General features: G+C 34.0%; 1 protein-coding gene across 12 annotated transcripts in view; it reads right to left on the reverse strand.

Moving 5' to 3' along the window:
* PTPRK (protein tyrosine phosphatase receptor type K) overlaps positions 1 to 23,664 on the reverse strand; it is a 618,756-nt gene that overhangs the window by 114,648 nt on the left and 480,444 nt on the right. For all 12 annotated transcript variants that reach the window (XM_027972455.2, XM_060419596.1, XM_060419594.1 and 9 more), the window contains exons 8-11: positions 16,056 to 16,358; positions 8,204 to 8,313; positions 6,721 to 6,922; positions 3,872 to 3,977 (exon numbers count right to left, since the gene is read on the reverse strand). In XM_027972455.2, the coding sequence (XP_027828256.1) occupies positions 3,872 to 3,977; positions 6,721 to 6,922; positions 8,204 to 8,313; positions 16,056 to 16,358 (721 nt within the window). The remainder of the gene's footprint in view (positions 1 to 3,871; positions 3,978 to 6,720; positions 6,923 to 8,203; positions 8,314 to 16,055; positions 16,359 to 23,664) is intronic.

Below are 23,664 nucleotides of genomic sequence, written 5' to 3' on the forward strand. Positions count from 1 at the left end.
TCTAGCTCCCTTGCAATATACAATTTCTTCTCATCTCAATTGCTTCCATCATTAGGGAAGTATTGATAACTTTATGATCATGTTACTGGCCTAGTTTCCTTGCCTTTCTTTTTTCCATCATGTAATCTAGGCACCCACCTATCTAGCCACCCATTCAGTCAGTTATTTTTTGAATATTCTCAATATGCCATGAGCTGTCCATGGAGAAGGCAAAAGAGAATTATTTTCAATACTGCTGATATTTTGCTCAGACACCACTTTGAACATTAACTATACTTCTCTAACATTCCATTTTGTCGAAATTATGTGATGCTCTCCCACTGTCAAAATCAGTACTCATTATACTGGGGTTAATACCTTACCACATTCTTATATCTTCATCTTGCTCTCACTACCTACAAATACACATTATCCAATTCAAACTTGTGTCACCATTGTTATCTAAACATTTGCAAAATACCATCAGAATAAACATTAAGTTAAAACAACATCTACTTGATTTTACTTGGACCATAAGACCTGTGTACTCATAAAATGAGGGAAAAGTACTATTTTCATCTTTGCTTAAATTTCAAAGCATTTTTATCTGGAATTCAAATAAGTTTTCTTGTGTGACACTGGTGAGAAAATTCAGGTGCAATTATTTAATCTCTTTAAAATTCTGGGATGAAATGAAATATTCTGCAGATGAATGAAGAGGGTAGTCATAATGTTTCAACTTGTATATATGTGACCAACTGACCCAGGGAGTAACTCTAATATACAAGGTTTGAACTCCAGCTAAACCCAGTTCTGTATTTTGATCTGTAATCCTGTTAAGCTATCTTGAGTGCTAAGCCACTTCAGTTCTGTCTGACTCTTTGTGACCCCATGGTCTGTAGCCTGCCAGGCTCCTCTGTCCATGACTTTCTCCAGGCAAGGATACTGCAGTGGGTTGCCATGCCCTCCTCCAGAGGATCTTCCTGACTTTAGGGATCAAATCCACATCTCTTATGCCTCCTGCACTGGCAGGAGGTTTTTTTTTTTTTTTACCACTGGCACCATCTGGGAAGCCCATTAAGCTATCACTGAGCATCAAATAATTTCTTTTTCTAATATAATTGTGGGGAAAAATGATGGTTTTGATGGCATTTCATGACTATGTCCTAATTATCTAACTTAAAATATATGGTACTTAATATTCTAAAATGCAAGAATAGGTTTTACCTGCAAAATAAACATTTAGTTATACCCTAGAATAGATAGTTTCTTGCCAGCTTAAAACAGGCTGAGCTTATATTTGGAAAAAGGTGTGATAAAACACACATTCATTTATTACATCTTACAACAAACTGAATTCACCACTGAGGAACTCTTCTCTTGTGCTTTTGTAACATTTCACTGCTATTTTCATTATTTGAAAACACAGCTACATTGGGTCAGTCTTTTAATAACTGGGACATTCTATGAATTCTAATTTATAATTATATCTACTCAGTTTAAAATCTGAATTCATTTAAGAAATATATAAAATGCTTTAGAAAAAATGAAATTCTGCATTCTAGGGAAATGATTCCAAATGTTGGTAATATTAATTTTGAATCATAGTAATGATTGTCAAGTAATGACAGTTTTAAGGCTAGATCTCAAAAAGTTGGTGAGGAGATTCAAAGGACTAGTTAAATCAGGCAGCAAATTTCAAGCTTTAGAAAGATTGTGCTTGTCATTCACTTGTGTCTGAATTTTTATGACCCAATGGACTGTAGCCCACCAGGGTCCTCTGTCCATGGGATTCTCTAGGCAAAAATACTGGAGTGGGTGGCCATTCTCTTCTCCAGGGGATTTTTCTCAATGCAGTGATCGAACCTAGGTCTCCTGCATTGCAGGCAAAATCTTTACTGTCTCAGCCACCAGGGAAGCCCATTAGAATAATTATATATTCAAAGATTAATTTTGTCAAAGAGTCACATTTGTTAGGACTGCACTATACAAATTTCACTTTAGTGTATGGACACAGTCTTAATGAATACTGAAGAACAAAGTGGTTGGTGATACTAAGTTCTGCATTATTTAGGACAAGACTTTTCGCTGGGGTATACATTATTTGTTCACAAATATAATGCAGATATAGTGGTAAGTAAATGCAAATAAAATCAAAGAAAGACTTGTGACTTAAAAACATATTATCAATAATATATTCACAAATTCAACAAAGTTCGTGAACACCAACTATGAGCAAAGGATTTACAAGGATGAAGACTCCTCTCACTGCAGACACAGATTGTCCATGACAAATCTGGGCCAAGGTCTGTGTTCTGTTGCGATTGTTTTCTTTGGTTTACAACACTTAGCACAGTGCCTTGCACATAATACATGGTCAATTAATATTTGTATAATAATTTGATTAAATTAATAAAGAGCTTAGGTACTATTGTGTAATAATAATAATATACTGTGTGTGCAACTTACATTAAGTAGAGCTGAGTTCACTCAACTATAACACTAAAAAGATCTAAAAAGATCAATGCAAGTACCTGGCAGCTTATTTAAACAACAATAGCAGAACTGAACAACTATAAAGTAAATTTTATCACAGGTAGAAGATGTGAATAACTCTGATTACTTGTCAATAGTAAAAGATGTTGAATGCAGACATTTTCTCTTTCTTCTTTGAATCAGAAATCAGGCTTCCTCACAGATCACTCATTCATGAAGAGTATTATAGACTTTGGATTTTCAAGTATCCAGTGCCTCACAAGTGTTTCTATTACAAATGAATCCGATCATCTCTTTTTTCTCTGCTGTGGTATTACTGTGACTTTTAGCCAGACATGAGGTAAGAGTTTCCTTTATGGACTCAGGTTCTTTTATCCAATATTTTCTTTTTTAATTAACAAAAATATTTCTTCCTTTCCAGTGATACAGGATTATTTACATGGTTAATATGTGCCCATAAGGTCAAGCGTGTCATATAATCCACAGAACAAAGATTAATTTGTTATGAATATGTAAACAACTTGAGATGACTCAATTATGATATACCTGCAATGATTTCTGTGCCTTGATTTATTTCTCCAGAAAAGTATATCAACAAAAGTACCCAACAAATCTACAACTTTCAAATGGAAACCTGCTAAAGTTTTGTACCTTTATCTAATTACAAATATGCAGGAATTAAAATCATTAGAATAATTTCACTCAATCTGTGAAAATAACATGGCTCATAATTTCTTCAAGATGAGGATAATATGTGGGAGGTTTTAATACTAGATAGTTAAGTTAAATGGCAAATTGAACTTTAATATTTACTATGAAATTTCCAATAAACAACAATTTAGGAATTAAAAGATTACATAAGCCACATTCATTTTAACTATTCTCCTTTTATTTCCTCAAAGCTTCCTATTTTTCAATCATATTTATGAAAATATTATTATTATGTAATCTATATTATTATTCAATCAATAATTTCACTCATGTTGAATTATTCATAACAGATTTAATACAACGTACAGGGGTTATTTTCTCATTCTATTCCTGACAAATAACTTCAAAGCTCATATACCACAGATACCAACAGAGGAAGGGAAATGAAATCGGGCTAGAGAAAGAAAAAATTCAAAGAACAATACTCTTAAACAGTACAGAGAGGTGAATGGTTCGGTTCATGAATATCTCAAAATTCTCTTAGAATTTTACTCTTAAAAATCTCTTCATAGTTTTAACCAAAAGAAAAAACAAACACAAACAAAACAAAAATAAAACCATTATGATACTAGCTGTTAAATGAAAGTCTCCTAAAGATGAACCACTATACTGGCCGCTGAATGGCTGTGAGAAAACATCTGTTCTACTGGCTGTTTTCCCTCTGACTACGATTTTCCCCTCTTACCTGATAGGTGCACCTTTCGCCTGTGCTGGCCTCAACAAGACTGTTATCGTGGTGGCAGTTTCATTGAGAGAGGCATCAACTCCTTCGTAGTCAGGTAAAGTTGGAGCTGATGAATGATTAATGAGGGAAAGAGTTTCAATCAATAAACAAGAATATATCATAGTTCAAATTGAATAAATGATCCTGATCCAACCAGTCCATCCTAAAGGAAATCAGCCCTGAATACTGGAAGGACTGATGCTGAAGCTGAAGCTCCAACACTTTGGGCACCTGATGCGAAGAGCTGACTCATTTGAAAAGACCCTGATGCTGGGAAAGATTGAAGGTGGGAGGAGAAGGGGACGACAGAGGATGAGATGGTTGGATGGCATCACTGACTCAATGGGCATGAGTCTGAGTAAACTCCAGGAGTTAGTCATGGACAGGGAGGCCTGGTGTGCTGCAGTCGATGGGGTTGCAAAGAGTCGGACAGGTGACTGAGCGACTGAATTGAACTGAAGGAAAAAGTCAATTTAATACTTAAAATTAAACTGTACCTTAACAAATGCCACTGAATGTTAACTCTGAGAACCTAAAGCAGCAGAAGATAAGAAGTTAAGACTTGTTAAATTTTAAATTATAATCTGGCAACTTGCAACACACACTCCAAACATTTTATGAAGATGTTTTAACTTCTAGGTTCCTGAGATCTTGAAACCAGCATTGATGGGATGGGAGGAAGGTGATAATGGCATAGACTCTGGGGATTTCTGGTTATGGAGTTGCACATGAAGATGTGGAGACACAAATGGCAGGAACCTAGGTAAAAGGCTGCCTAGGGAGGTGGTGCTGCTTCGATCTAAAGGTTGTGGAATGACCTAGCATTGATCTTGATCACTTTCACCATTGTGGTCACTATAGAGATATATCTAGGAAGTATGCTGAATGGAAATGAGCACTTCAGCTGTTAATTACCAAGAATTAGCGCCCTCACTGCCAGATTCTTAAAAAGAAGAAATCTAAATTTTTTCAAAATATTTGATAATTTTTTGGGGTAAGGAGGCTTCCTAATCCTGAACTGGGTGAATAACCTCAAATGGCTTTTGATCATTTGCATGCAGAAAGATGTTTAAGGGAGGATATGACCAGTGAAATATGTACATTACCAGAAAAACTATGAACAAATGGTATCTAATAAAAAGTTTAAAGTATTGCATTCACTCATTGAACATTTACTGAATACTTACTGTATGTCAAACTTTACAAGAAGTGCTATAAATATAGAAGCAAATGAAGCATGGTTTTTGACATTTATAGAGTTAAAAGTAGGGATTCAGATTTATCAAGAGTGACACTCTTATAAACACCAAAAAATTATAGAAGAATTTAGGTGACCAAAATAGGAGACAGTTACTTAGACAGTGGTTCTCAGACTAGGAAGATCAGAAACTTCTGGAGGGCTCTTAAAATAAAAATACAGAATGCTTTCCCATTTGTCTACCGTTTCTGATTCAGAAAGTCTGAGGAGGGACCTGATAATGTACATTTCTAGGACATTTTAATGTGAAGTTGATGCTAAGGGACCATACTCTTCTAAACTAGTGCAGGGAACCAGGAAGATGAAACAGAGAGGACTTCACTATTTAGGCAATGCTTGAGCTGAATATTAAAAGAAGAGTAAAAGCTCATCAGAAAGAGAGAACATGGGAAAAATATACCAGAGATAAAAAAAAAAAAACAGAATATATGAAGATACCAATATGTGAAAGGACACAGACAATACAATAGTTTGCTGTGACTGGAACTTTGGATTTATGGATAGGAGTGAAAGTGAAGTCGCTCAGTCGTGTCCGACTCTTTGTGACCCTGTGGACTGCAGCCCACCAGGCTCCTCAGTCCATGGGATTCTCCAGGTAAGAATACAGGAGTGGGTTGCCACTTCCTTCTCCAGGGGATCTTCCCGACCCAGGGATCGAAGCTGGGTCTCCTGCGTTGCAGGCAGATGCTTTACCCTGTGAGCCACCAGGGAAGCCCATGGTAGAAGAGGATGAAAAGGGCCTTAAAATGAAGTGCCACAAATACTAATCGTGTAAAAATATCATACTAGGCATAATACAGTAAATATTATATATTAGATTTTGAAGAAAAATTAAAGAAGAAATAAATGTTATACAAAGATCAATAGAAAAACAAAAAGCAACACAGGAGCAAGATAAATCTAAAGGCAAGAGTGCTACTTAGAAAGATATGTCAACGATAGCTTTAAATACAATCCAGATGGAAAGGTAGAAATGGTGACATGAGAAAGAGGCAAATTATCTGGGAGTTATTTAGGAAGTAGAATAAACAGATTAAATAGGTACAAAATGTATATGAGTATTATTACATATGTATGTATATCATATGTGTACTATATATACACAAACATATGCATAAATCATACTGAGAAGCATCATGCCTCCAATACTTCAATTTCACTTTAAATTGTTTTTAAATTGCTAAAGGATAGAATTACTGAACTCAAGGGATAAATAACAATAAACTACCTTAAAAGTTCAAGTACACCTGGGAACCACACTAACCGTAAATTTCATTAGCCTTAGCTTGATTATTATGTGTTCCCAAGATATAGTGATTGTAACCAAGTTTTAAAGTTCAAATCAAATATCCATGTACTGAATTGTTTTGCTCCATAGAATTATAATAAAAATGAACATGGAAGAACAAAAAGAATTTATAAATTTTTGATTTCAGTCATGACTAACCATATTAAAGATTCAAAAAATGATGTGAATTACACTCAGTGTATTTGTGATTCTTTAGGATACGCTATTACAACCAATTCTGTTTGTACTTTATTCATTTCATACCTGAGATATTGGTGGTCACATTGATAGCTGTGGCTGGCCCAAAACCTTTGACAGTGCTGGCTCTTATGAAAAACTGGTAGGTGGTTCCAGGATGGAGATGCATGAAGACATGGTGTGTACTGTTCCATAAATTGGATACAGTCTGGGGAGGTCCAGCCACAGGAACTGCAGGATCAAATGATCTTATGCTGCTGTAACTGACCTGTGTTAAGAAATGTTACTTCCTATTACATATCCAATACATATCATAATACATTCTAAAAAAAAAAAAACCCTTTAAATAAGATAGCACTCAAGGGCATCTGTGTGGAGTGAATCACATTTTTTTTTTTTCCCTTTTCTTTCTCATTTTGATATGGTTATTTCACTGTTATTCTGTATCTATTGTCTGTCTGTCTGTCCATCTCTATCTACTTATCTACAGATAAACCTAGAGTTATCTGACTGGATCAATATACACCTATTTTCTTCCATCAAAATATAAATCAATATAATTAAATATGAATGTTGTTGTTGTTTTAGTCACTAAGTCGTGTCTGACTCTTTTGTGACCCCATGGACTGAAGCCCATCAGGATCCTCTGTCCACAGGATTTCCCAAGCAAGAATACTGGAGTGGGTTGCTATTTCCTTCTCTGGGGGATCTTCCTGACCCAGGGATTGAACCCGTGTCTCCTGAATTGGCAGGCGGATTCTTTACCACTGAGCCTCCAGGGAAGCCATAAATATGAATACATATTCATATAAAATCTTACGGTCATATATAATGTAATGCATGTGAAACACAGAAATTCCCACCAAAACTGAATCGAGAAAAAATACCTTGAACAGACCAATCACTAAAAGTGAAAAAAAACAAAATTCTCCATTTTCACAATGCACTCTGTTGCCACTAAAACATATTTTATACTGGAAACAACACTGAGTACCCAAGAACAGAACTACCTATCTGTGCAATTAAAATGACTTTTTTTTTCATCTTTTCGCATTTACAAATAAGATAACGATTTATATTCAAAGTTGAGATGAAGCTCTGGAATAGAGAGGTTTATGCACAGAGTCGGACACGACTGAAGTGACTTAGCAATAGCAATAGCAATAGCAATGATATATTTTGCTTTTCAGGTATTTTCCCCTACCCTAAAAGCAACTTCATTCAATGGTTTTCCCTAAATCACAGTATGAAATATGAGTTTCTTAATTTTGTAAAAATTTATTCTTTTTACAACGACCAGTAAGTCTGTTGACAAGTTCCATCCTACTTCTTTAAAACAGTATTTACTTAAGAATTTGAAAAGTCTAGATACCATATAATATTCATTTTAATACTTGATTTAGAGAAATTTATAAATTAAAACAGAGAAGAACTAGTGATTTTAACCCTCTAATTCTCATTTACTTCTTTTCCATTATTTCTCTGTAACATTTTCTTTGATTCTCCCCTTCAATGCACATTTCATTAAACTTCCTTATTCTCCCAGTACCTCGTATTGAGTGATGATTCCATTTGGATCCAAAGGTTCTTTCCAGTTCAAGAAAATCTTATTTTCAAAAGAGGTTCCTTGAAGAGAATTGACTGGTACAGGGCCAGGCACTACATATAAATACATTATTGGTTATAAGGCTCCTTATATCAGAAACAGAAAAAAGTAAACATGTAAGCTGGATAAATAGGTTAAAAGCAAATAAAATAAATAAAAACATGTCCCTAAGAAAATAAGCTGTATGACAAGCTTTTAATATGTGGGAATGCATGTGAATTTAAAATAAATCTCTAAGCTTCTAATGCAGATTATGTACAACTGCAAAGTTATTTTTACTCAACAGAATTTTCTATCACCTCAGAGAGCTGAATAGTGTAGTCTAGTTCTCTCTGTTGTATCCCTCTAATAATGTGAAGGCTCATTTGTAATTTGTTTCAAGAACAGAGCTTGCCCTGAAAGATTTCCCTGAATGATTTTTTGAAGATTATTATAAGCCCCTAAAGTATCTCTATAAACAATGTTCATAAAATAATAAATAATAATAATAATTAATGCTCCTTAGACTCAAAAGCCAAACCATACGATACTGAATTAACACGCTCATTAATAGTCAATCTTTCATAGGTACACTTATTGCATTTCTATAATTTTTTTAAAAAGAGCATTATTACAGTGTATAAAAAACTCTTTAAGATGAATAGGTTCAAAATCATTGCTTCAGTCTTTTAAATGAAATTCCCTTTTTCAAAGCAAAGAATCAAACCACTTTATAACATCAGACTTCTTTAGAACTCAACAATCAGCATAACTAGCTTTGAAGTGTCCCCAGGTATGACAAGATTTGAGAAACCATTCCAGTCCTTATTTGCAAATGTCATATAACTGACAATACCCAGTGGCAACAATGAATGATGTGTCAGCTTCTATTGACAAAATACAAAATACTTTTACTATTGTGTTTTTCCTTTTATATATTTTATTTAAATATTCAGTTGCTACTTATTTACATAAATATCCAGCATTTTTGTTCCCTTAATGTTTAAAAATATATCCTATCCATCCTACTTTGCTTGAAAGTATGCTTTCTCTTGAAACTATCAACCCAGTTTTTTAATTAATATTTTTCCTTAATCTAACGTTTCAGTGAAACGTTACACATGAAACTTCACACTTGACATTATCTAGAAATGTAGTTTCAGAGTCTACAGCAATTTTGTGACGATGGAAATAAATTAAAAATCACTGGATCAAAGGAAATGCATTGCAATGTGGCCAGCAGCATCAAGAAATTCTGAATGATATGTCAAAAGAGTAAGATTTATTCCAATCCATAAGGAGATAATGAATGATGTTATGACCTCTGCGACAGCCAACATAATTTGGCACATTAATAATGAATTCATGAAGGAAAAAACCCACCGTAAACAGAAAAGACGCCAGGACTAAACTCTACAAGATATGTTTATGCATCTAATAAGCAAGGGCTTAGGAAAAAGTTAACCAAAGGCATCCACTCCTATAAACTCCCAGGTCCACAGTATTGGCACATGCTATGCAGATATCAAGGTAGAGGGGCTGTGATGGCCCCTGTGTATAATCTGTGGCATCTGCTGAGGCTACCAAGGGCATCAGTTTGTTTTGCAAGAGAATATCTATTGTTTCTATTCCACACAAATGAAATAAGCTTACAACTGTAACTTAAGGGAAAGCTTTTATTCACCTTTCCCACCTCTCATAGAAGGTGGCTGTTGGGAGGAGGTGGAGGCAAAGCCCAAGTTAGTGAGTAAATGTTTATTTGATAGTATTATAATTACTATAGGCATTCACCAAACATGATTTGATGGAAAAAAAAAAAAAGAAATAGCATGGATGTTTCAAATTGTTCACAAACAGGGATCATTTTAAATGTTAGTAAATTCTACATTGAGAGAACAGTAGCATTAGAAATAGCCTTCCCAGAATTTGTGTATTTTTCTGCTCTTCTTACACATGTATAACTCTGTCAATGGGATTCACTTCATACATTTATGGAAAAGTTTGTGAGAAGATGATTGCTGAGAGAGTTCTAATTACTGCCCTTGTACTGGGGCCAGTATAGTGAATGAGAGCAAGAATTACACAAAGGTGAACACACACACATGAAACACGTAGGGAAAGCAGTGTGGGCACAGAGTACGTTCAATAATTTCTACATTTGAAGGAAGATAATTCTACATACAAAAAACATCTATATGTACACATGATCTGTGCAAATACAACATGAAGTTACTTAAGACCATCACCACTGCAGTCTTTATATTGCAGGAAATGTCACCTCACATTTCCAGATCAACAACTTTTAATGGAGACAGAATGCTGACTTTTATTCCCCTGTTTGTAATTTATTTGGGAGCTATTTCAGCTAAAAGCATTTTTTCACATAAGAAAATCCTTTAAAATGTAATTCTCAAAGTGGAAGAGAGGAAAATGAAATGTGAGTGGGGTAGGACAATATTAAATAAGCATAACAGCCTTTAAACTATAATAAACATACATTTAAAGAAAGCTTTCTATTAGCCAAAAAATACTCCCAAACCAGGTTTTCTTGCAGGGTTAACTTAACAATATTGATTTTTATGAATGCAAGAATAAAAAAATGAAAACAAAATCTCATATAAAAAATTCTACTTATGCATTAAAAAATGCATGCAATAACTTAAATATAAATTCTACTTTAGGGTTCTGGTGGGAAATCATTCTAGCTTTGCTCTCATGATTTATGGATGTCTCCAGAATTCTATTCATGAAATTATATTCTTTAACTAGATGACTGAAAATTTATTATTTTTCTATGTATATGGGGCAGCAATAATTTAGTAAGACTGACTTAATTAGATCATCACAATCCATCCATCTTCCAGCAATAGATTATGATTTAGATATTCTGTGTCTCCAAATACCCTATGTAGAAACTGGAGTTCTGATCTGAAGACTGAATTATCTGCAAATACTTCATAGAAAGCTTGAACTTCATTTAGTCTTACACATAAAGCAAAACTTAAAAAAAAAAGAAAAGTTTATAGCAGAGGGAATTACTTTGCAACTCTACTACCACGAAACAATAATATACAACTCAATATCATTACAAATAATAAAAACATTTTTCAAAAGAGGTTAAAAGGAGGGTAAAAAATAATATTGAAATCAGGCTAAATAGTTCCATTTTACTTTTACAAAAATTTTTTTAGATAAAATAAATAGAATAGTCATGAGTTTGATCAACTTTAGGACATAATTTAAATTTCCATGGCAATTCACTTCCTAACTAGTAATCTAGTCATATATGTACAGAAAAATTAATTTAAAAATTTAATGCAATATGAAAAAGGAATATAATGAGCCTGACAGTATTCTTTGGTTTGTGGAAAGAAAAGCAGACTAAAAACTCAAACCAAATAATACCATCAAAATAAATTAAATTTTTAGAGAATGACTAAGTGAAGTGAAGTATTATTTGCTTAGTCATGTCCAACTCTTTGTGACCCCATGGACTGACTGTAGCCCACAAAGATCCTCTGTCCATGGAATTCTCCAGGGAAGAATACTGGAGTGGGCTGCGATTTCCTTCTCCAGGGGATCTTCCCCACTCAGGTATCTAACCCAGGTCTCCCATATCACAGGCAGATTCCTTACTCTCTGAACAACCAGGGAAGTCCCTATGACTGACTAAAGAAGCGTAAAACTTGTATAACGGAGACTTAATATCAATTAAGAAAATATGTATTTTTCACTTTTAAGTGTAGGCAATAAAACATGTGAGTACATTCTTTTTACTAAACTCACAAGTTATAAAATATATAGTCTACAATGAATAAATGAGACCTAATCAAACTTAGAACCTTTTGTACAGCAAAGGCAACCATCAGCAAAACTAACTGATAGCTTGGAGAATGGAAGAAAATATTTGCAAATGATGCAAATGACAGAGGATTAATGTCCAAATATATAAACAGCCTGTACAATCGAATGTCAAAAAAACGAAAAAACCCAATCAAGAAATGGGCAAAAGACCTAAATAGACATTCTGCTGAAGAAGACATACAGATGACCAACTGGCACATGAAATGATGCTCAGCATCCTAATTATAAGAGAAATGCAAGTCAAACCCAAAATGATGTATCATCTCACATGTGTCAGAATGGCCATCATCAAAAAGTTTACAAATAATAAATCTTGGAGAGGATGTGAAGAAAAGGGAATCCTCGCACACTGTTGGTGGGAATGTAAACTGGTATAGCCACTATGGAGAACAATATGGAGGTTCCTTAAAACACTAAAAATAGAACAATCACATGATCCAGCAATCTCACTTCTGGGTATACATCCAGAAAAGACAAAACTCTAATTCAGAGATATATGGATCCCAAGGTTCATAGCAGCACTATTTACAGTAGCCAAGCCATGGAAACAAACTCAAGTACCCTTCAACAGACAACTTGCTTAAGAAAAGTGAGTGAGTGCTCAGTCATGTCTGACTCTTTGCGATCCCAGGGACTGTAATCCACCAGGCTCCTCTGTCCATGGGATTCTCCAGGCAAGAATACTGGAGTGGGTAGACATTCTCTTCTCAAAGGGATCTTCCTGACCCAGAGATTGAACCCGCATCTCCTGCGGCTCTTCCATTTGCGGGTGAATTCGTTACCACTGATTCATCTGACTTAAGTAGGTGTGGTATAAACATACACACACACATATAAATATATGTACAGTGAAATATTACTCAATCATAAAAAGAATGAAATATTGTCATTTACAGCAACATGGATGGATCTACAGAATACTTCAACTAGTGAAGTCAGGCACAGAAAGACATACTATATGGTTTCACTTACATGTGGAATCTAAAAACAGTACAAACGAATCTATATACAGAACAGAAAGAGACTTAGTTATTAAAGGGGAGATGGAGGGAGGGAGAGACAAAGTAGGAGTATGGGATTAATGAGTACAAACTACTATACATAAAATAGATAAGCAGCAAGAATCTACTGTATAGCACAGGGAATTATATTCAGTATCTTACAATGAACTGGCTCCAAATTGGGAAACGAAAGGTTAATCCTGTATACTGTCACCCTGCTTATTTAAATTATATGCAGAGTGCATCACGTGAAAAACTGGGCTGGATGAAGCACAGGCTAGAATCAAGTGTGTAGGGAGAAATATCAATAACCTCAGATATGCAGATAGTACCACCCTTAGGGCAGAAAGCAAAGAAGAACTAAAGTGCCTCTTGATGAAAGTGAAAGAGAGTGAAAAACTTGGCTTCAAAATGAAGATCATGGAATCTGTCCTATCACTTCCTGGCATACAGATGGGGAAACAATGGAAACAATGACAGACTATTTTCTTGGGCTCCAAAATTACCACAGATGGGGACAGCAGCCATGAGATTAAAAGATGCTTGCTCCTTGGAAGGAAAGTTATGACCAACCTAGACAGCATATTAAAAAGCAGAGATATTACTTTGCCAACAAAAGACCATCTAGCCAAAGCTATGGTTTTTCCAGTGGTTATGTATGGATGTGAGAATTGGGCCATAAAGAAAGCTGAGTGCTGAAGAATTGATGCTTTTAAACTGTGGTGCTGGAGAAGACTCTTGAGAGTCCCTTGGAAACCAAGGAGATCCAACCAGTCCATCCTAAAGGAAATCAGTCCTGGATATTCATTGGAAGGACTGATGCTGAAGCTGAAACTCCAATACTAGGCCACGTGATATGAAGAACTGACTGTTGGAAAAGACCCTGATGCTGGGAAAGATTGAAGGCAGGAGGAGAAGGGAACGACAGAGGATGAGATGGTAGGATGACATCACCAACTCAATGGGCATGAGTTTGAGCAAGCTCCGGGAATCAGTGATGGACAGGGAAACGTGGCATGCTGCAGTCCATGGGATCGCAAAGAGCTGGACATGATTAAGCAACTGAACTGATCTTGAACTATTCTCTAGGGCATCTTCCCGAGCCAGGGAATGAAACCTGGTCTCCCACATTGCAGGCAAATTTTTTACCATCTGAACTATCAGGGAAGCTACCAAATAAAATAGAATATAATGTTAAAAAACAATCTGAATCACATTGCTGTACACCTGAAACTAACAAAACATGGTAAATAAACTATACTTAATGTCTAGTGTAATCAGGCATAGTATTATTGTACTTTATGAAATGAGACAGACATTTTTTCAGAGCTTTTGAATCCATGCTTAGACTTCCCATTTTGATACTCTACCTATGAAACAACTACATTCAGCCATTCTTTCTCTCATAAGTATGTGTGTTGTATGTGTGTTGTGGGGGGAGGCAATACAAGTGTTTATATGTTAGAACAAGGTTTGTTCTTCATAATATTGTTAATGTTTTGCTTAAGTGCAAGTTCAAACATGAATCTGAATTATTTCAGGTGAATCTGTTCTATTGATGACAAAAGTACATTTATCATGAATGAGTCTTTGAAATTTTAGGAATATGTATAATTTTAAGACAAGATTGTTCCTTGAAAATCTGAGCTAAATGAAGTTTAAAGGCTTTTGCTTCCCTTTATTTCAACAAAAACAGCAAAACAATACAAGATCATTTTCATTTTTCAGAGTGAAAATATTTAAAGTGATAAGGAGAATTTCTAGAAACTATGGTATTTTTGAACTATTTTATGGCAATCTCATACTTGCAGGCATCAAAATATACATCTGAGACTAAAGTTCAGAATCTGGGGAAATTGGGAACACTAGGGTATGAAATACATCTTGTTTTCTGAAACCCAAATAAAAATGTAGCCGTCCTAACAAGCTATTCAAGGAAAATTTTAGAACAGGATAGACCCTTAGAGATCATCTAATTTAAACTTTTTATATAGAGCTGAGAAGTAGAGAATTAGAGGGGTGAAAGGACTTACTAAGGTTACAAGTGTTATTTGAGTCAGGATTGAAAACTCACAGTTCCTGACTCCCAGTTCAGGTTTGCCTCAATTCACTATATATATATATATATATATATATGGCATACTTTTTTTCCTTCTTGCATACTTTCATTCATAAAGGAAGTCTTGAAAATGAAATGTCTTACTTTGGAAGCATATAGTGTTATTATTATATTACTTTTGTCCAAGATACATTTTTTAAAATAGAAAATTGTATTCATATTCACATTAATGACATGCTATAGTATAAGTGTATATAATTCATAATATAAATGTTTCTTCCTAGTATTTAATAATTTAGAAGTAATACACATAGAAATTGGGCGAATTATAATTCAATTACTTGGGTGGTAATAAATAAAAGATGATAGCTTACCAATATATGATACAGACCTTTATTCAGACTTAAAAATATAAACCTTAAACTTCTTTTACATTTATAATTAAATAAACTATCTAAAAATGAATATAACAGGTAAATAATATTGCCTTCAAATCTAAAAGAAATGAAAGTATTACTATTGGTCTGTAAAATGCAAAAAACTAAATTTTTAGTTAAGTGCATTTCCCCAATAGGTAATTGATATGGTGCCACAGTGAAAATTATTTTTGAACATTTAATATATCCATATTTAGATTTTTAGTATACTTGCCAATTTTCTAACATCATATAAAGACAAAAAAGTAAAGGAAGAGTCCATCTAGTATTTGATGCTACTGTGAAGAATATTAAGGTTTTTGTTTAAGACAATCTATTTTCAAAGTTAACCCTCTTAAGACTATTTAGCAGATTTTAGAATCCAATTCAATTTTGGGAACTCTAGGCAAAACTGTAAGACAGTGCATAATCCTGTGATATAATCTCCCTTTAAAAGTAAAGAAGTATGACCATACCGTCTTCATCAGTTTGAATAATCGTTTCTTCACTCTCCTTCCTGCCTTCTGGATTGGTTAAGATCATCTTGAGGCTGACATTTGTATAAGGTGGCAGATGGTTCACAACATGCTGAGGGGCTTTGGGGTCCATGTCCAAACAGTCTGCCTTGCTCTCATTGTGACCACGGAAGTAATGGTAGCAGATAGTGACATTAAAAGTGTGGCACCGAGTGATGTTGTAACCCAAGGATTCCCAGTCCACAGCAATGCGTCTTGCCTGTATTTCAGCAATCTTTAAAGTCTTTGGGGTTCGCATAGGTTCTGAAAAATTAATCAGATATGCAGATAGCTGTCAGCTTTACCATGAATCATCTGAAAAAGTATAACACTGCACATAACACAATGTGTGTGAACCTAGGAAAACTGGAAAGTCATTGTTTATTGTTTCTTTATTTACTCATGATCTTATTTTATTTGGGGGCCACACCATGCGGCACATGGAATCTTAGGTCCCCAACCAAGGGTTGAACCTGTTGAACCTGTAACCGCTGCAGGGAAGAGCAGGGTTTTAACTGTTTGACCACCAGGGAAGTTCCTCGTGATTTTGTTCTTGAAGGTTTCTTTCAGGGGCTATGGTTTACCAGTGCAAAAAGAAAAACATGTAAAAGGTCCATAGTCCATAGTTCTCAGGAACGTGGTAGAAAAATAAAAACCTGAAAATGTGGCCATGATGCTTTTATAGTTGTTTCTATTGTTACTGCCCTATTCCCCATCTTTTGTCATTATTGAGCAAGTGAATTAGCTAATACATCATAATGGATAAGAGTCAACATGTTCTGCTCTATGATTTATCATGTCACCAAGCTATGCTGTATACTAATTAGTCTAATTGTATCACTAAACCACAATTTACAAAAATGATGCAGATATTAATTAACATTTATTATTTCAGTAATGATGCTGTTCATCAAAGCAGAAAAATATCTGAGAAAAACTGCAAGAACACATGTGGATACTCACACTGTCATCTATCCTTTTTGATCTCTTTTTGTCTTTCTCTAGGAAACACTCAGGTCTGACAATCCATAGAGTGTCACCCAAACCAAACTGGGAGGTGAATTTCCATTCAACTGGAAAATTCTGGCAGAACTAAACACTTTGAAGACTTGAATTCATCCATCACTGCTTCCCAAGTGTATACTTTTCTCATGCAAGACTAACTTTAATTGTCTAACTTAATAAAAATAATTGCTCAAATGAAAGTCATGGCCATTGCAAAGTCTACATAGTAAACAAACAAATACACGGCAAAACTTTAATACATTGATTTGACAAAAGAGATCAAAGTCAAGGCCAAGGTCAAGGCTTTGTTGGTGCCTCTGTTAATGCATTAGGGATTGTTAGTGCTCTTGCAAAATAGAAATGTGTAGGAAGAAAGCAAAGAAAAATAATAAAAAATACAAAAAGTCCAACATGAGTGTTTTTATAAATTTTCATTTTTTAAGATTAAAGTCTTAGTTGTGTAAAAATAATCAGCATAGTGCACAGATGGCAAGCCTAAATTACACTCTGTTGGCCATTTAATTTAAAACCGTAAGACTATATGTATATATGTGTGTATATATATATATATATATATACACACATATATACATATAAACTTTTGATAAAATCCAAAGTTTAGGATTTAAATTCTGTCTGCTGATCTTCTGACTGTTTACAACATCCAGTCTCCCTATTTTGTCACTTTTGCTTCAGTGTTTCTCTTAAGCATGTTAAATAGGCTAGAACAAAGATGTGGTTTTCAATCATTAAAAAAAAAAAGGTTCTTTATATGTCTACTGCTATGTTAACGTTTTTCCTGCCAGGCACAAGAGTGAGATGATGACACTTTCATTTCCATCTAGTTAGACTGAAAACACAGCTTTTGGCACCACTGTCCACAAACTGGCCAGGCACTGATAGATAGGATCATCCAAAATTTCCCAGTTAAACTGTGACATTGTTGTAACAATCACATGCAACTGAGTGGCCCTGGTGCAGTTAGTCCATCAGCTCAGTTCAGTCCAGTCGCTCCGTCGTGTCCGACTCCTTGCGACCCCATGAATCGCAGCACGCCAAGCCTCCCTGTCCATCACCAACTCCCGGAGTTCACTCAGACTCACGTCCATCGAGTCAGTGATGCCACCCAGCCATCTCATCCTCGGTCGTCCCCTTCTCCTCCTGCCCCCAATCCCTCCCGGCATCACAGTCTTTTCCAATGAGTCAACCCTTCACATGAGGTGGCCAAAGTACTGGAGTTTCAGCTTTAGCATCATTCCTTGCAAAGAAATCCCAGGGTTGATCTCCTTCAGAATGGACTGGTTGGATAGTTTATTTGAAAAGTATATAGAATGAAAAGTAAGATTGTTCCAGAAAATACCTGGCATATATAATGAAAATATCTCATACAGCAATAACAGAAAATACCAATAATTATTCATTTCTCAGTTTTAACTTTTTAGGTCTAGTAGCTATATACTTTTTTCATATACCCCTCATTTTGAATCTGACATTTTACCCTTTACAAATTTCTGTTTGTCCAAGTGATCACTCACTCTCACACATCTTTTCATTTTGTTTCACTATTCAATTTGCACTTACCCTGCATTCTAATACAACTTTAAAAAACTAAGAAAAGCATAAGAGAAGTTGAAAAAGATACAAATGAAGGATGTTCAATGCTCATGGATTGGAAAAATCAATATTGTTAAAATGGCCATACTACCAAAGTGATCTACCGAGTCAATTTCCACCTCTATCAAAATTCCAATGGCATTTTTTTTCAGAAAAATAAAACAAATAATACTAAAATTTGGGACCACACACACACACACAAACCCAAATAGCCAAAGCAATCTTGAGAAAGAACAAAGCTGGAGGCAACATGATCCCTGATTTCAAACAATATTACAAAGTTATAACAATTAAAATAGTATGATACTTGTATTAAAAAAGAAACATAAAGAAACACAATAGAGAGCATAGAAATAAATGCATACATATCTGGTCAACTAACTTATGACAAAGGAGTCAAGAATATACAATGGGGAAAGAACTATCTCTTCATTAAATGGTGTTGGGGAAATTAGACAGCCATATGCAGAAGAATGAAACACAACCACTCTTTTATGCCATATTCAAAAATTAATCAAAATGAACTAAATATCTGAAAGTAAGACCTGAAACCATAAAACTTTTAGGAAAAAATCATAGGCAGTAAGCTTTTTGACACAGGTTCTGGGCAATGATTTTTTTTTAATCTGACACCAAAAACAAAGGCAACAAAAGCAAAAAAAAAAAAAAAAAGTGAGACTACATCAAACTTAAAAAACTGAAAAAGTAACCACTTCAGGGGGAGAAATTATTTGCAAATCATTTATCTGATAAGTAGTTAACATCCAAAATACATAAATAACTCCTACAATTCAAAAGATAAATGATTTAAAAATAGCCAGAACATCCAAATAGATATTTTCCAGAAAAGACATTCAGATGGTCAACATGTACATGAAGCAATCTTCAATATCATTAATCATCAGGGAAATACAAACCAAAAGCACAATAAGATACCACTTCATATATATCAGAATGGCTGTTATCAAAAAGACAAGAAATAGGAAGTGTTGCTGAGGATGCTGAGAAAAGGGATGCATTGCGCACTGTTGGGAATGTAAATTGGTGCAGCCACGATAGAAAATAGCATTAAAGTTCCTCAAACAATTAAAAATAGAACTACCAAATGATATAGCAATTCCAATTCTGGGTATGTACCTGAAAAAAATAAAAACATTAACTCAAAAAGATATATGCATCCCCATGTTCAGTGCAGCTATCTTACAAGGAAACAACTAAAGTATCCAACAAGGGATGAATATGTAAAGAAAATATATTTCATATATATTTATGTATATATATGCAAATATGCATATGTACAATAGAATACTATACTGTTAAGCCATGAAAAAGAATGAAACCTTGGCTTTTGCAACAACATGGATAGATTTCCAGGGTATCATGCTAAGTGAAATAAATTGGATAGAGAAAAACGAATACCATATAATCTCTCTAACATGTGGGGCCTTAAAAACAAAAAATAACTCCCCCCAAAGATCATAGATTAGTTACAGAGAACAGATTGACATTTGCCAAAAGCAGTGGATGAAGTGTCAGAGAAATGAGTTAAAGGGGTATAAATATATTAAAAAATACAGTGAAATAAAACTTTAAAAGGAATCTGTTTTACAGATGTATGACACAACTTCTTTGGTAGGAGAGGAAGAAATCTTTACCTAACTAACTTTGGCAATGAGTGGAAACTATAAGGCCAATAAACGCCACCCCCCCAAAACAAAGAACAACAACGAAAAAGCAGATAATCATAGGAATGGTTCAAAGGTTATACAAGACTTCAGGGTGTAGTCATCATAGGGAGACAGTGTTTCTGAACAGCAAATTTAGATGCATATATGCATCTTTTTTAAAAAAGAAAGAAAGAATAAAGTGTACATATCAGTATGAAAAAAGTAGACATACAAAATGGTAAAGAAAAAAAAAGCTACTTCATACGTCATAGACTAAAATTTGCCTGTTATATTACTGACTACCTATTAACATTTTGTCCCAAGATAATCATAAAATAATTTTAAAAATTTATTTTTCTACTTATAAACTTAACTATTTACAAAAATAAATAGAAATTTTCTTCTCTTAACTAATCTCATTTATCCAATTTCTTTTACCTTCTGGCTTCCCTTATTCAACCACTTTATGGAGTACTGAAAATAGGAAATGTACGTGCTATTCGAGGTCTGCTCAGCTGCTGCAACTAGCTGACTGCCTATTAGAACTGCTTCACATTCTGAAGAGCCCTAGAGCAAGTCAGAGTTTGCAGGAGCTTGGCATTTCTCTAGGCATGGAAGAGCAAGAAGAGATGCAAATGTGTGCACACTGAAGGACTCACTGTCAAAAGCAGAAATAACTCACTACTCCCCACATTTTATTATATTTCAATTTTTTAATTTTTAAAATAAAAGTATATCCAGATACTCTTAAAGATACAACTTTACATAATCAATTATTCATTTTTAAGAGTTGACCAAAGACATATTTATTATGTAATATGTAAAAAAATACAGAGTTCACGTTGAGAATGTTATTTTGATGTACTTAAATGCTGCTTACTTTGACACTGATATAAATTAGATGTTAAAACTCTAATTCAAAATCTGGAAAAGGTAGGTTAACAAACCCTATACATATGTGCATAAACCATAATCATAATACCAGTAGTGAATAATTTATTAACTGGTATAAAAAGTGAAGATTTGTGAAAAGAAATACCTTTCTAATAAGCAAAGAATCTTTCTACACTGTCAATATGGTATTTAAAATCTATATTTTCCACAATGACTTGAATAAATGCTGCAAAACAAATATTTACTACTAACATAGTGACTTAAAATGTAATTTTACTCTAACCTAGGGAAATATTCAGAAGCCCACATACAACAAAGTAAACACACACACACATATACAGAAGCACATCTAAAGTCAAAACTCAATTATCTTGAGCTCTAAGGCATCTGCAATAACTCAGAGGAAGTCACACTTTAATTAAACGTTTTCTTAATTGACATATTCTTTATTTTTTCCAGTTTTTATTGAAGTTGGACATTCTGAGCTATATTTACATATATGTTATATGTGTGCTTATGGGTGTACATTTATGTATATATACACATATACATATATTAACACATGCACATACATACACACATAAAACAGGCACTCTGCCATGCAACAACTCTGAAGTCTGTTAATTCTGACATGGTTTGACAACCATGTGTACATAGATTTTTTTTAAATATCAGAATATAAAAGGTAGAGATGTGATAATGTTCTACTACTTTGAAATCCATTCAAAGTAAATTCTATCAGAGAATTTGACAATAAAATTACATAAATTTCTCACCCTGATCCATTATTCTTATGGCTTATCAATAATAGCATTTTATTTCTGAGATATTAATGCATAAATAAACGTTTTAACCTTTAAAATTGAATTAATTAATTTTTATAGAATAAATAGAAGCAAGTTATTGCTCAGGACTCACTATGTTACATAAAGTGAGCATAAGTGCTTTTTAAAGGATTAAATAATTTAAAGAAATGAGCTTGTGTGGTGAATGGCACGTAGAGACATCACAGTAGCTAGTATTTATAACAATCATCACTGGTCACCACAATGATGCTAAAACAATGGGGATCCCACTTATTAATACATTATCTGTTCAGTGTCTTGAAATTTACTAAATGTTCTTTCTTTCCAATTTTTAACTTTCCACTTTCAAATTTCTATTATGTATTCCACACATGTTCTCTCTATCTCATTTTGCTTTTCTAGCAAAATGAAATTTGGGAAAAAAACAAGGAATTGATAAAAGCTGTGGAGCAAAATTATGGCAGAAACTTAGGAAGAAATATAGCAAGGTAGTTGTCTTCTGGAAGCAAAGGATCATATTAAAATATTTTGAACAAGTCATCCATCTATTATGAAAGAAAAAATGGGTTGCCTACTATGTAAGTATATGATACAAGACACTGTGGAAGATTCTGAAGAGAATAAAACAATAGATTTCAAGGAGCCTAACATTTATTTAGTAAAGGTGATAAACTAAGAAAAAAGATAAAGAGTTAAAACAATATGATAGAAATGTATGTGAATGGAATAAGATACTATAGGAATTTAAGAAAGAGAAACAACTTCTACCTGTCAAATGGAAGACATTTGGATTAGGTCTCAATGAATAATGCAAGAAGATCTATAGACTAGTTTGGATAAATAATACAAATGAAGAGGAAATAAGATGCATAAATATGTAGAGGAAACTGGAAAAAATACGCAGTCTCATTTGGTTGCTATACAAGTTATCTAATAGATTATATAGGAAATATTTGTTGAAAAAAGATTAGAAAAATTTTGAATGTCATGACAAGAAGTAACCTCATCTATATCTAATAGAAAGTAACAGAGCAGGAAATTAACACAGTCAATTAATTGCTTTAGAAAAATAAAGTTGGAGGTTGGGTCAACTGTGCAGTCAATGGAAGAGGAGAAATCCAAACACTGCAATGTGTTAGTGGAGAGTAAGACGCCAGGAAGAAGTGACTTCAGTAGACATATGGTTTTATCTTTTCTGCCAAATGTTGATCAGCTAGGGTTACCAACTTTTCCCATTCCACTTCCCTTTTATTGTTCACCTATTTCTTAGTCGCTACAGTGAGAAAGGTCACATGAAATCAAGAAGAAATAAACAGATATAGCAGAAAAGTGGCATATCAAATCTATGACCAGTAATGTACAATTAACAGATAAATAAGGAAGTATAACATCACTGCCCTTACTTAAATTCTAAACAGATCAAGCATGGGATTTATGTCTGTAATAGTTTTTGTGGCAAATATTTAATACAATTTGATAGGAAAAAATGAAAAACTACTTAATAACTCTCTAAACATTAAGAAAAATTAAGACATGGGTCGACAGAGAGTGCTTATTTTGAGTCACTTCTCAACAGCAAGTGTT

This window comes from Ovis aries, chromosome 8 (genome assembly GCF_016772045.2).
Source record: "Ovis aries strain OAR_USU_Benz2616 breed Rambouillet chromosome 8, ARS-UI_Ramb_v3.0, whole genome shotgun sequence".
In the NCBI taxonomy this organism is placed as follows: domain Eukaryota; kingdom Metazoa; phylum Chordata; class Mammalia; order Artiodactyla; family Bovidae; genus Ovis; species Ovis aries.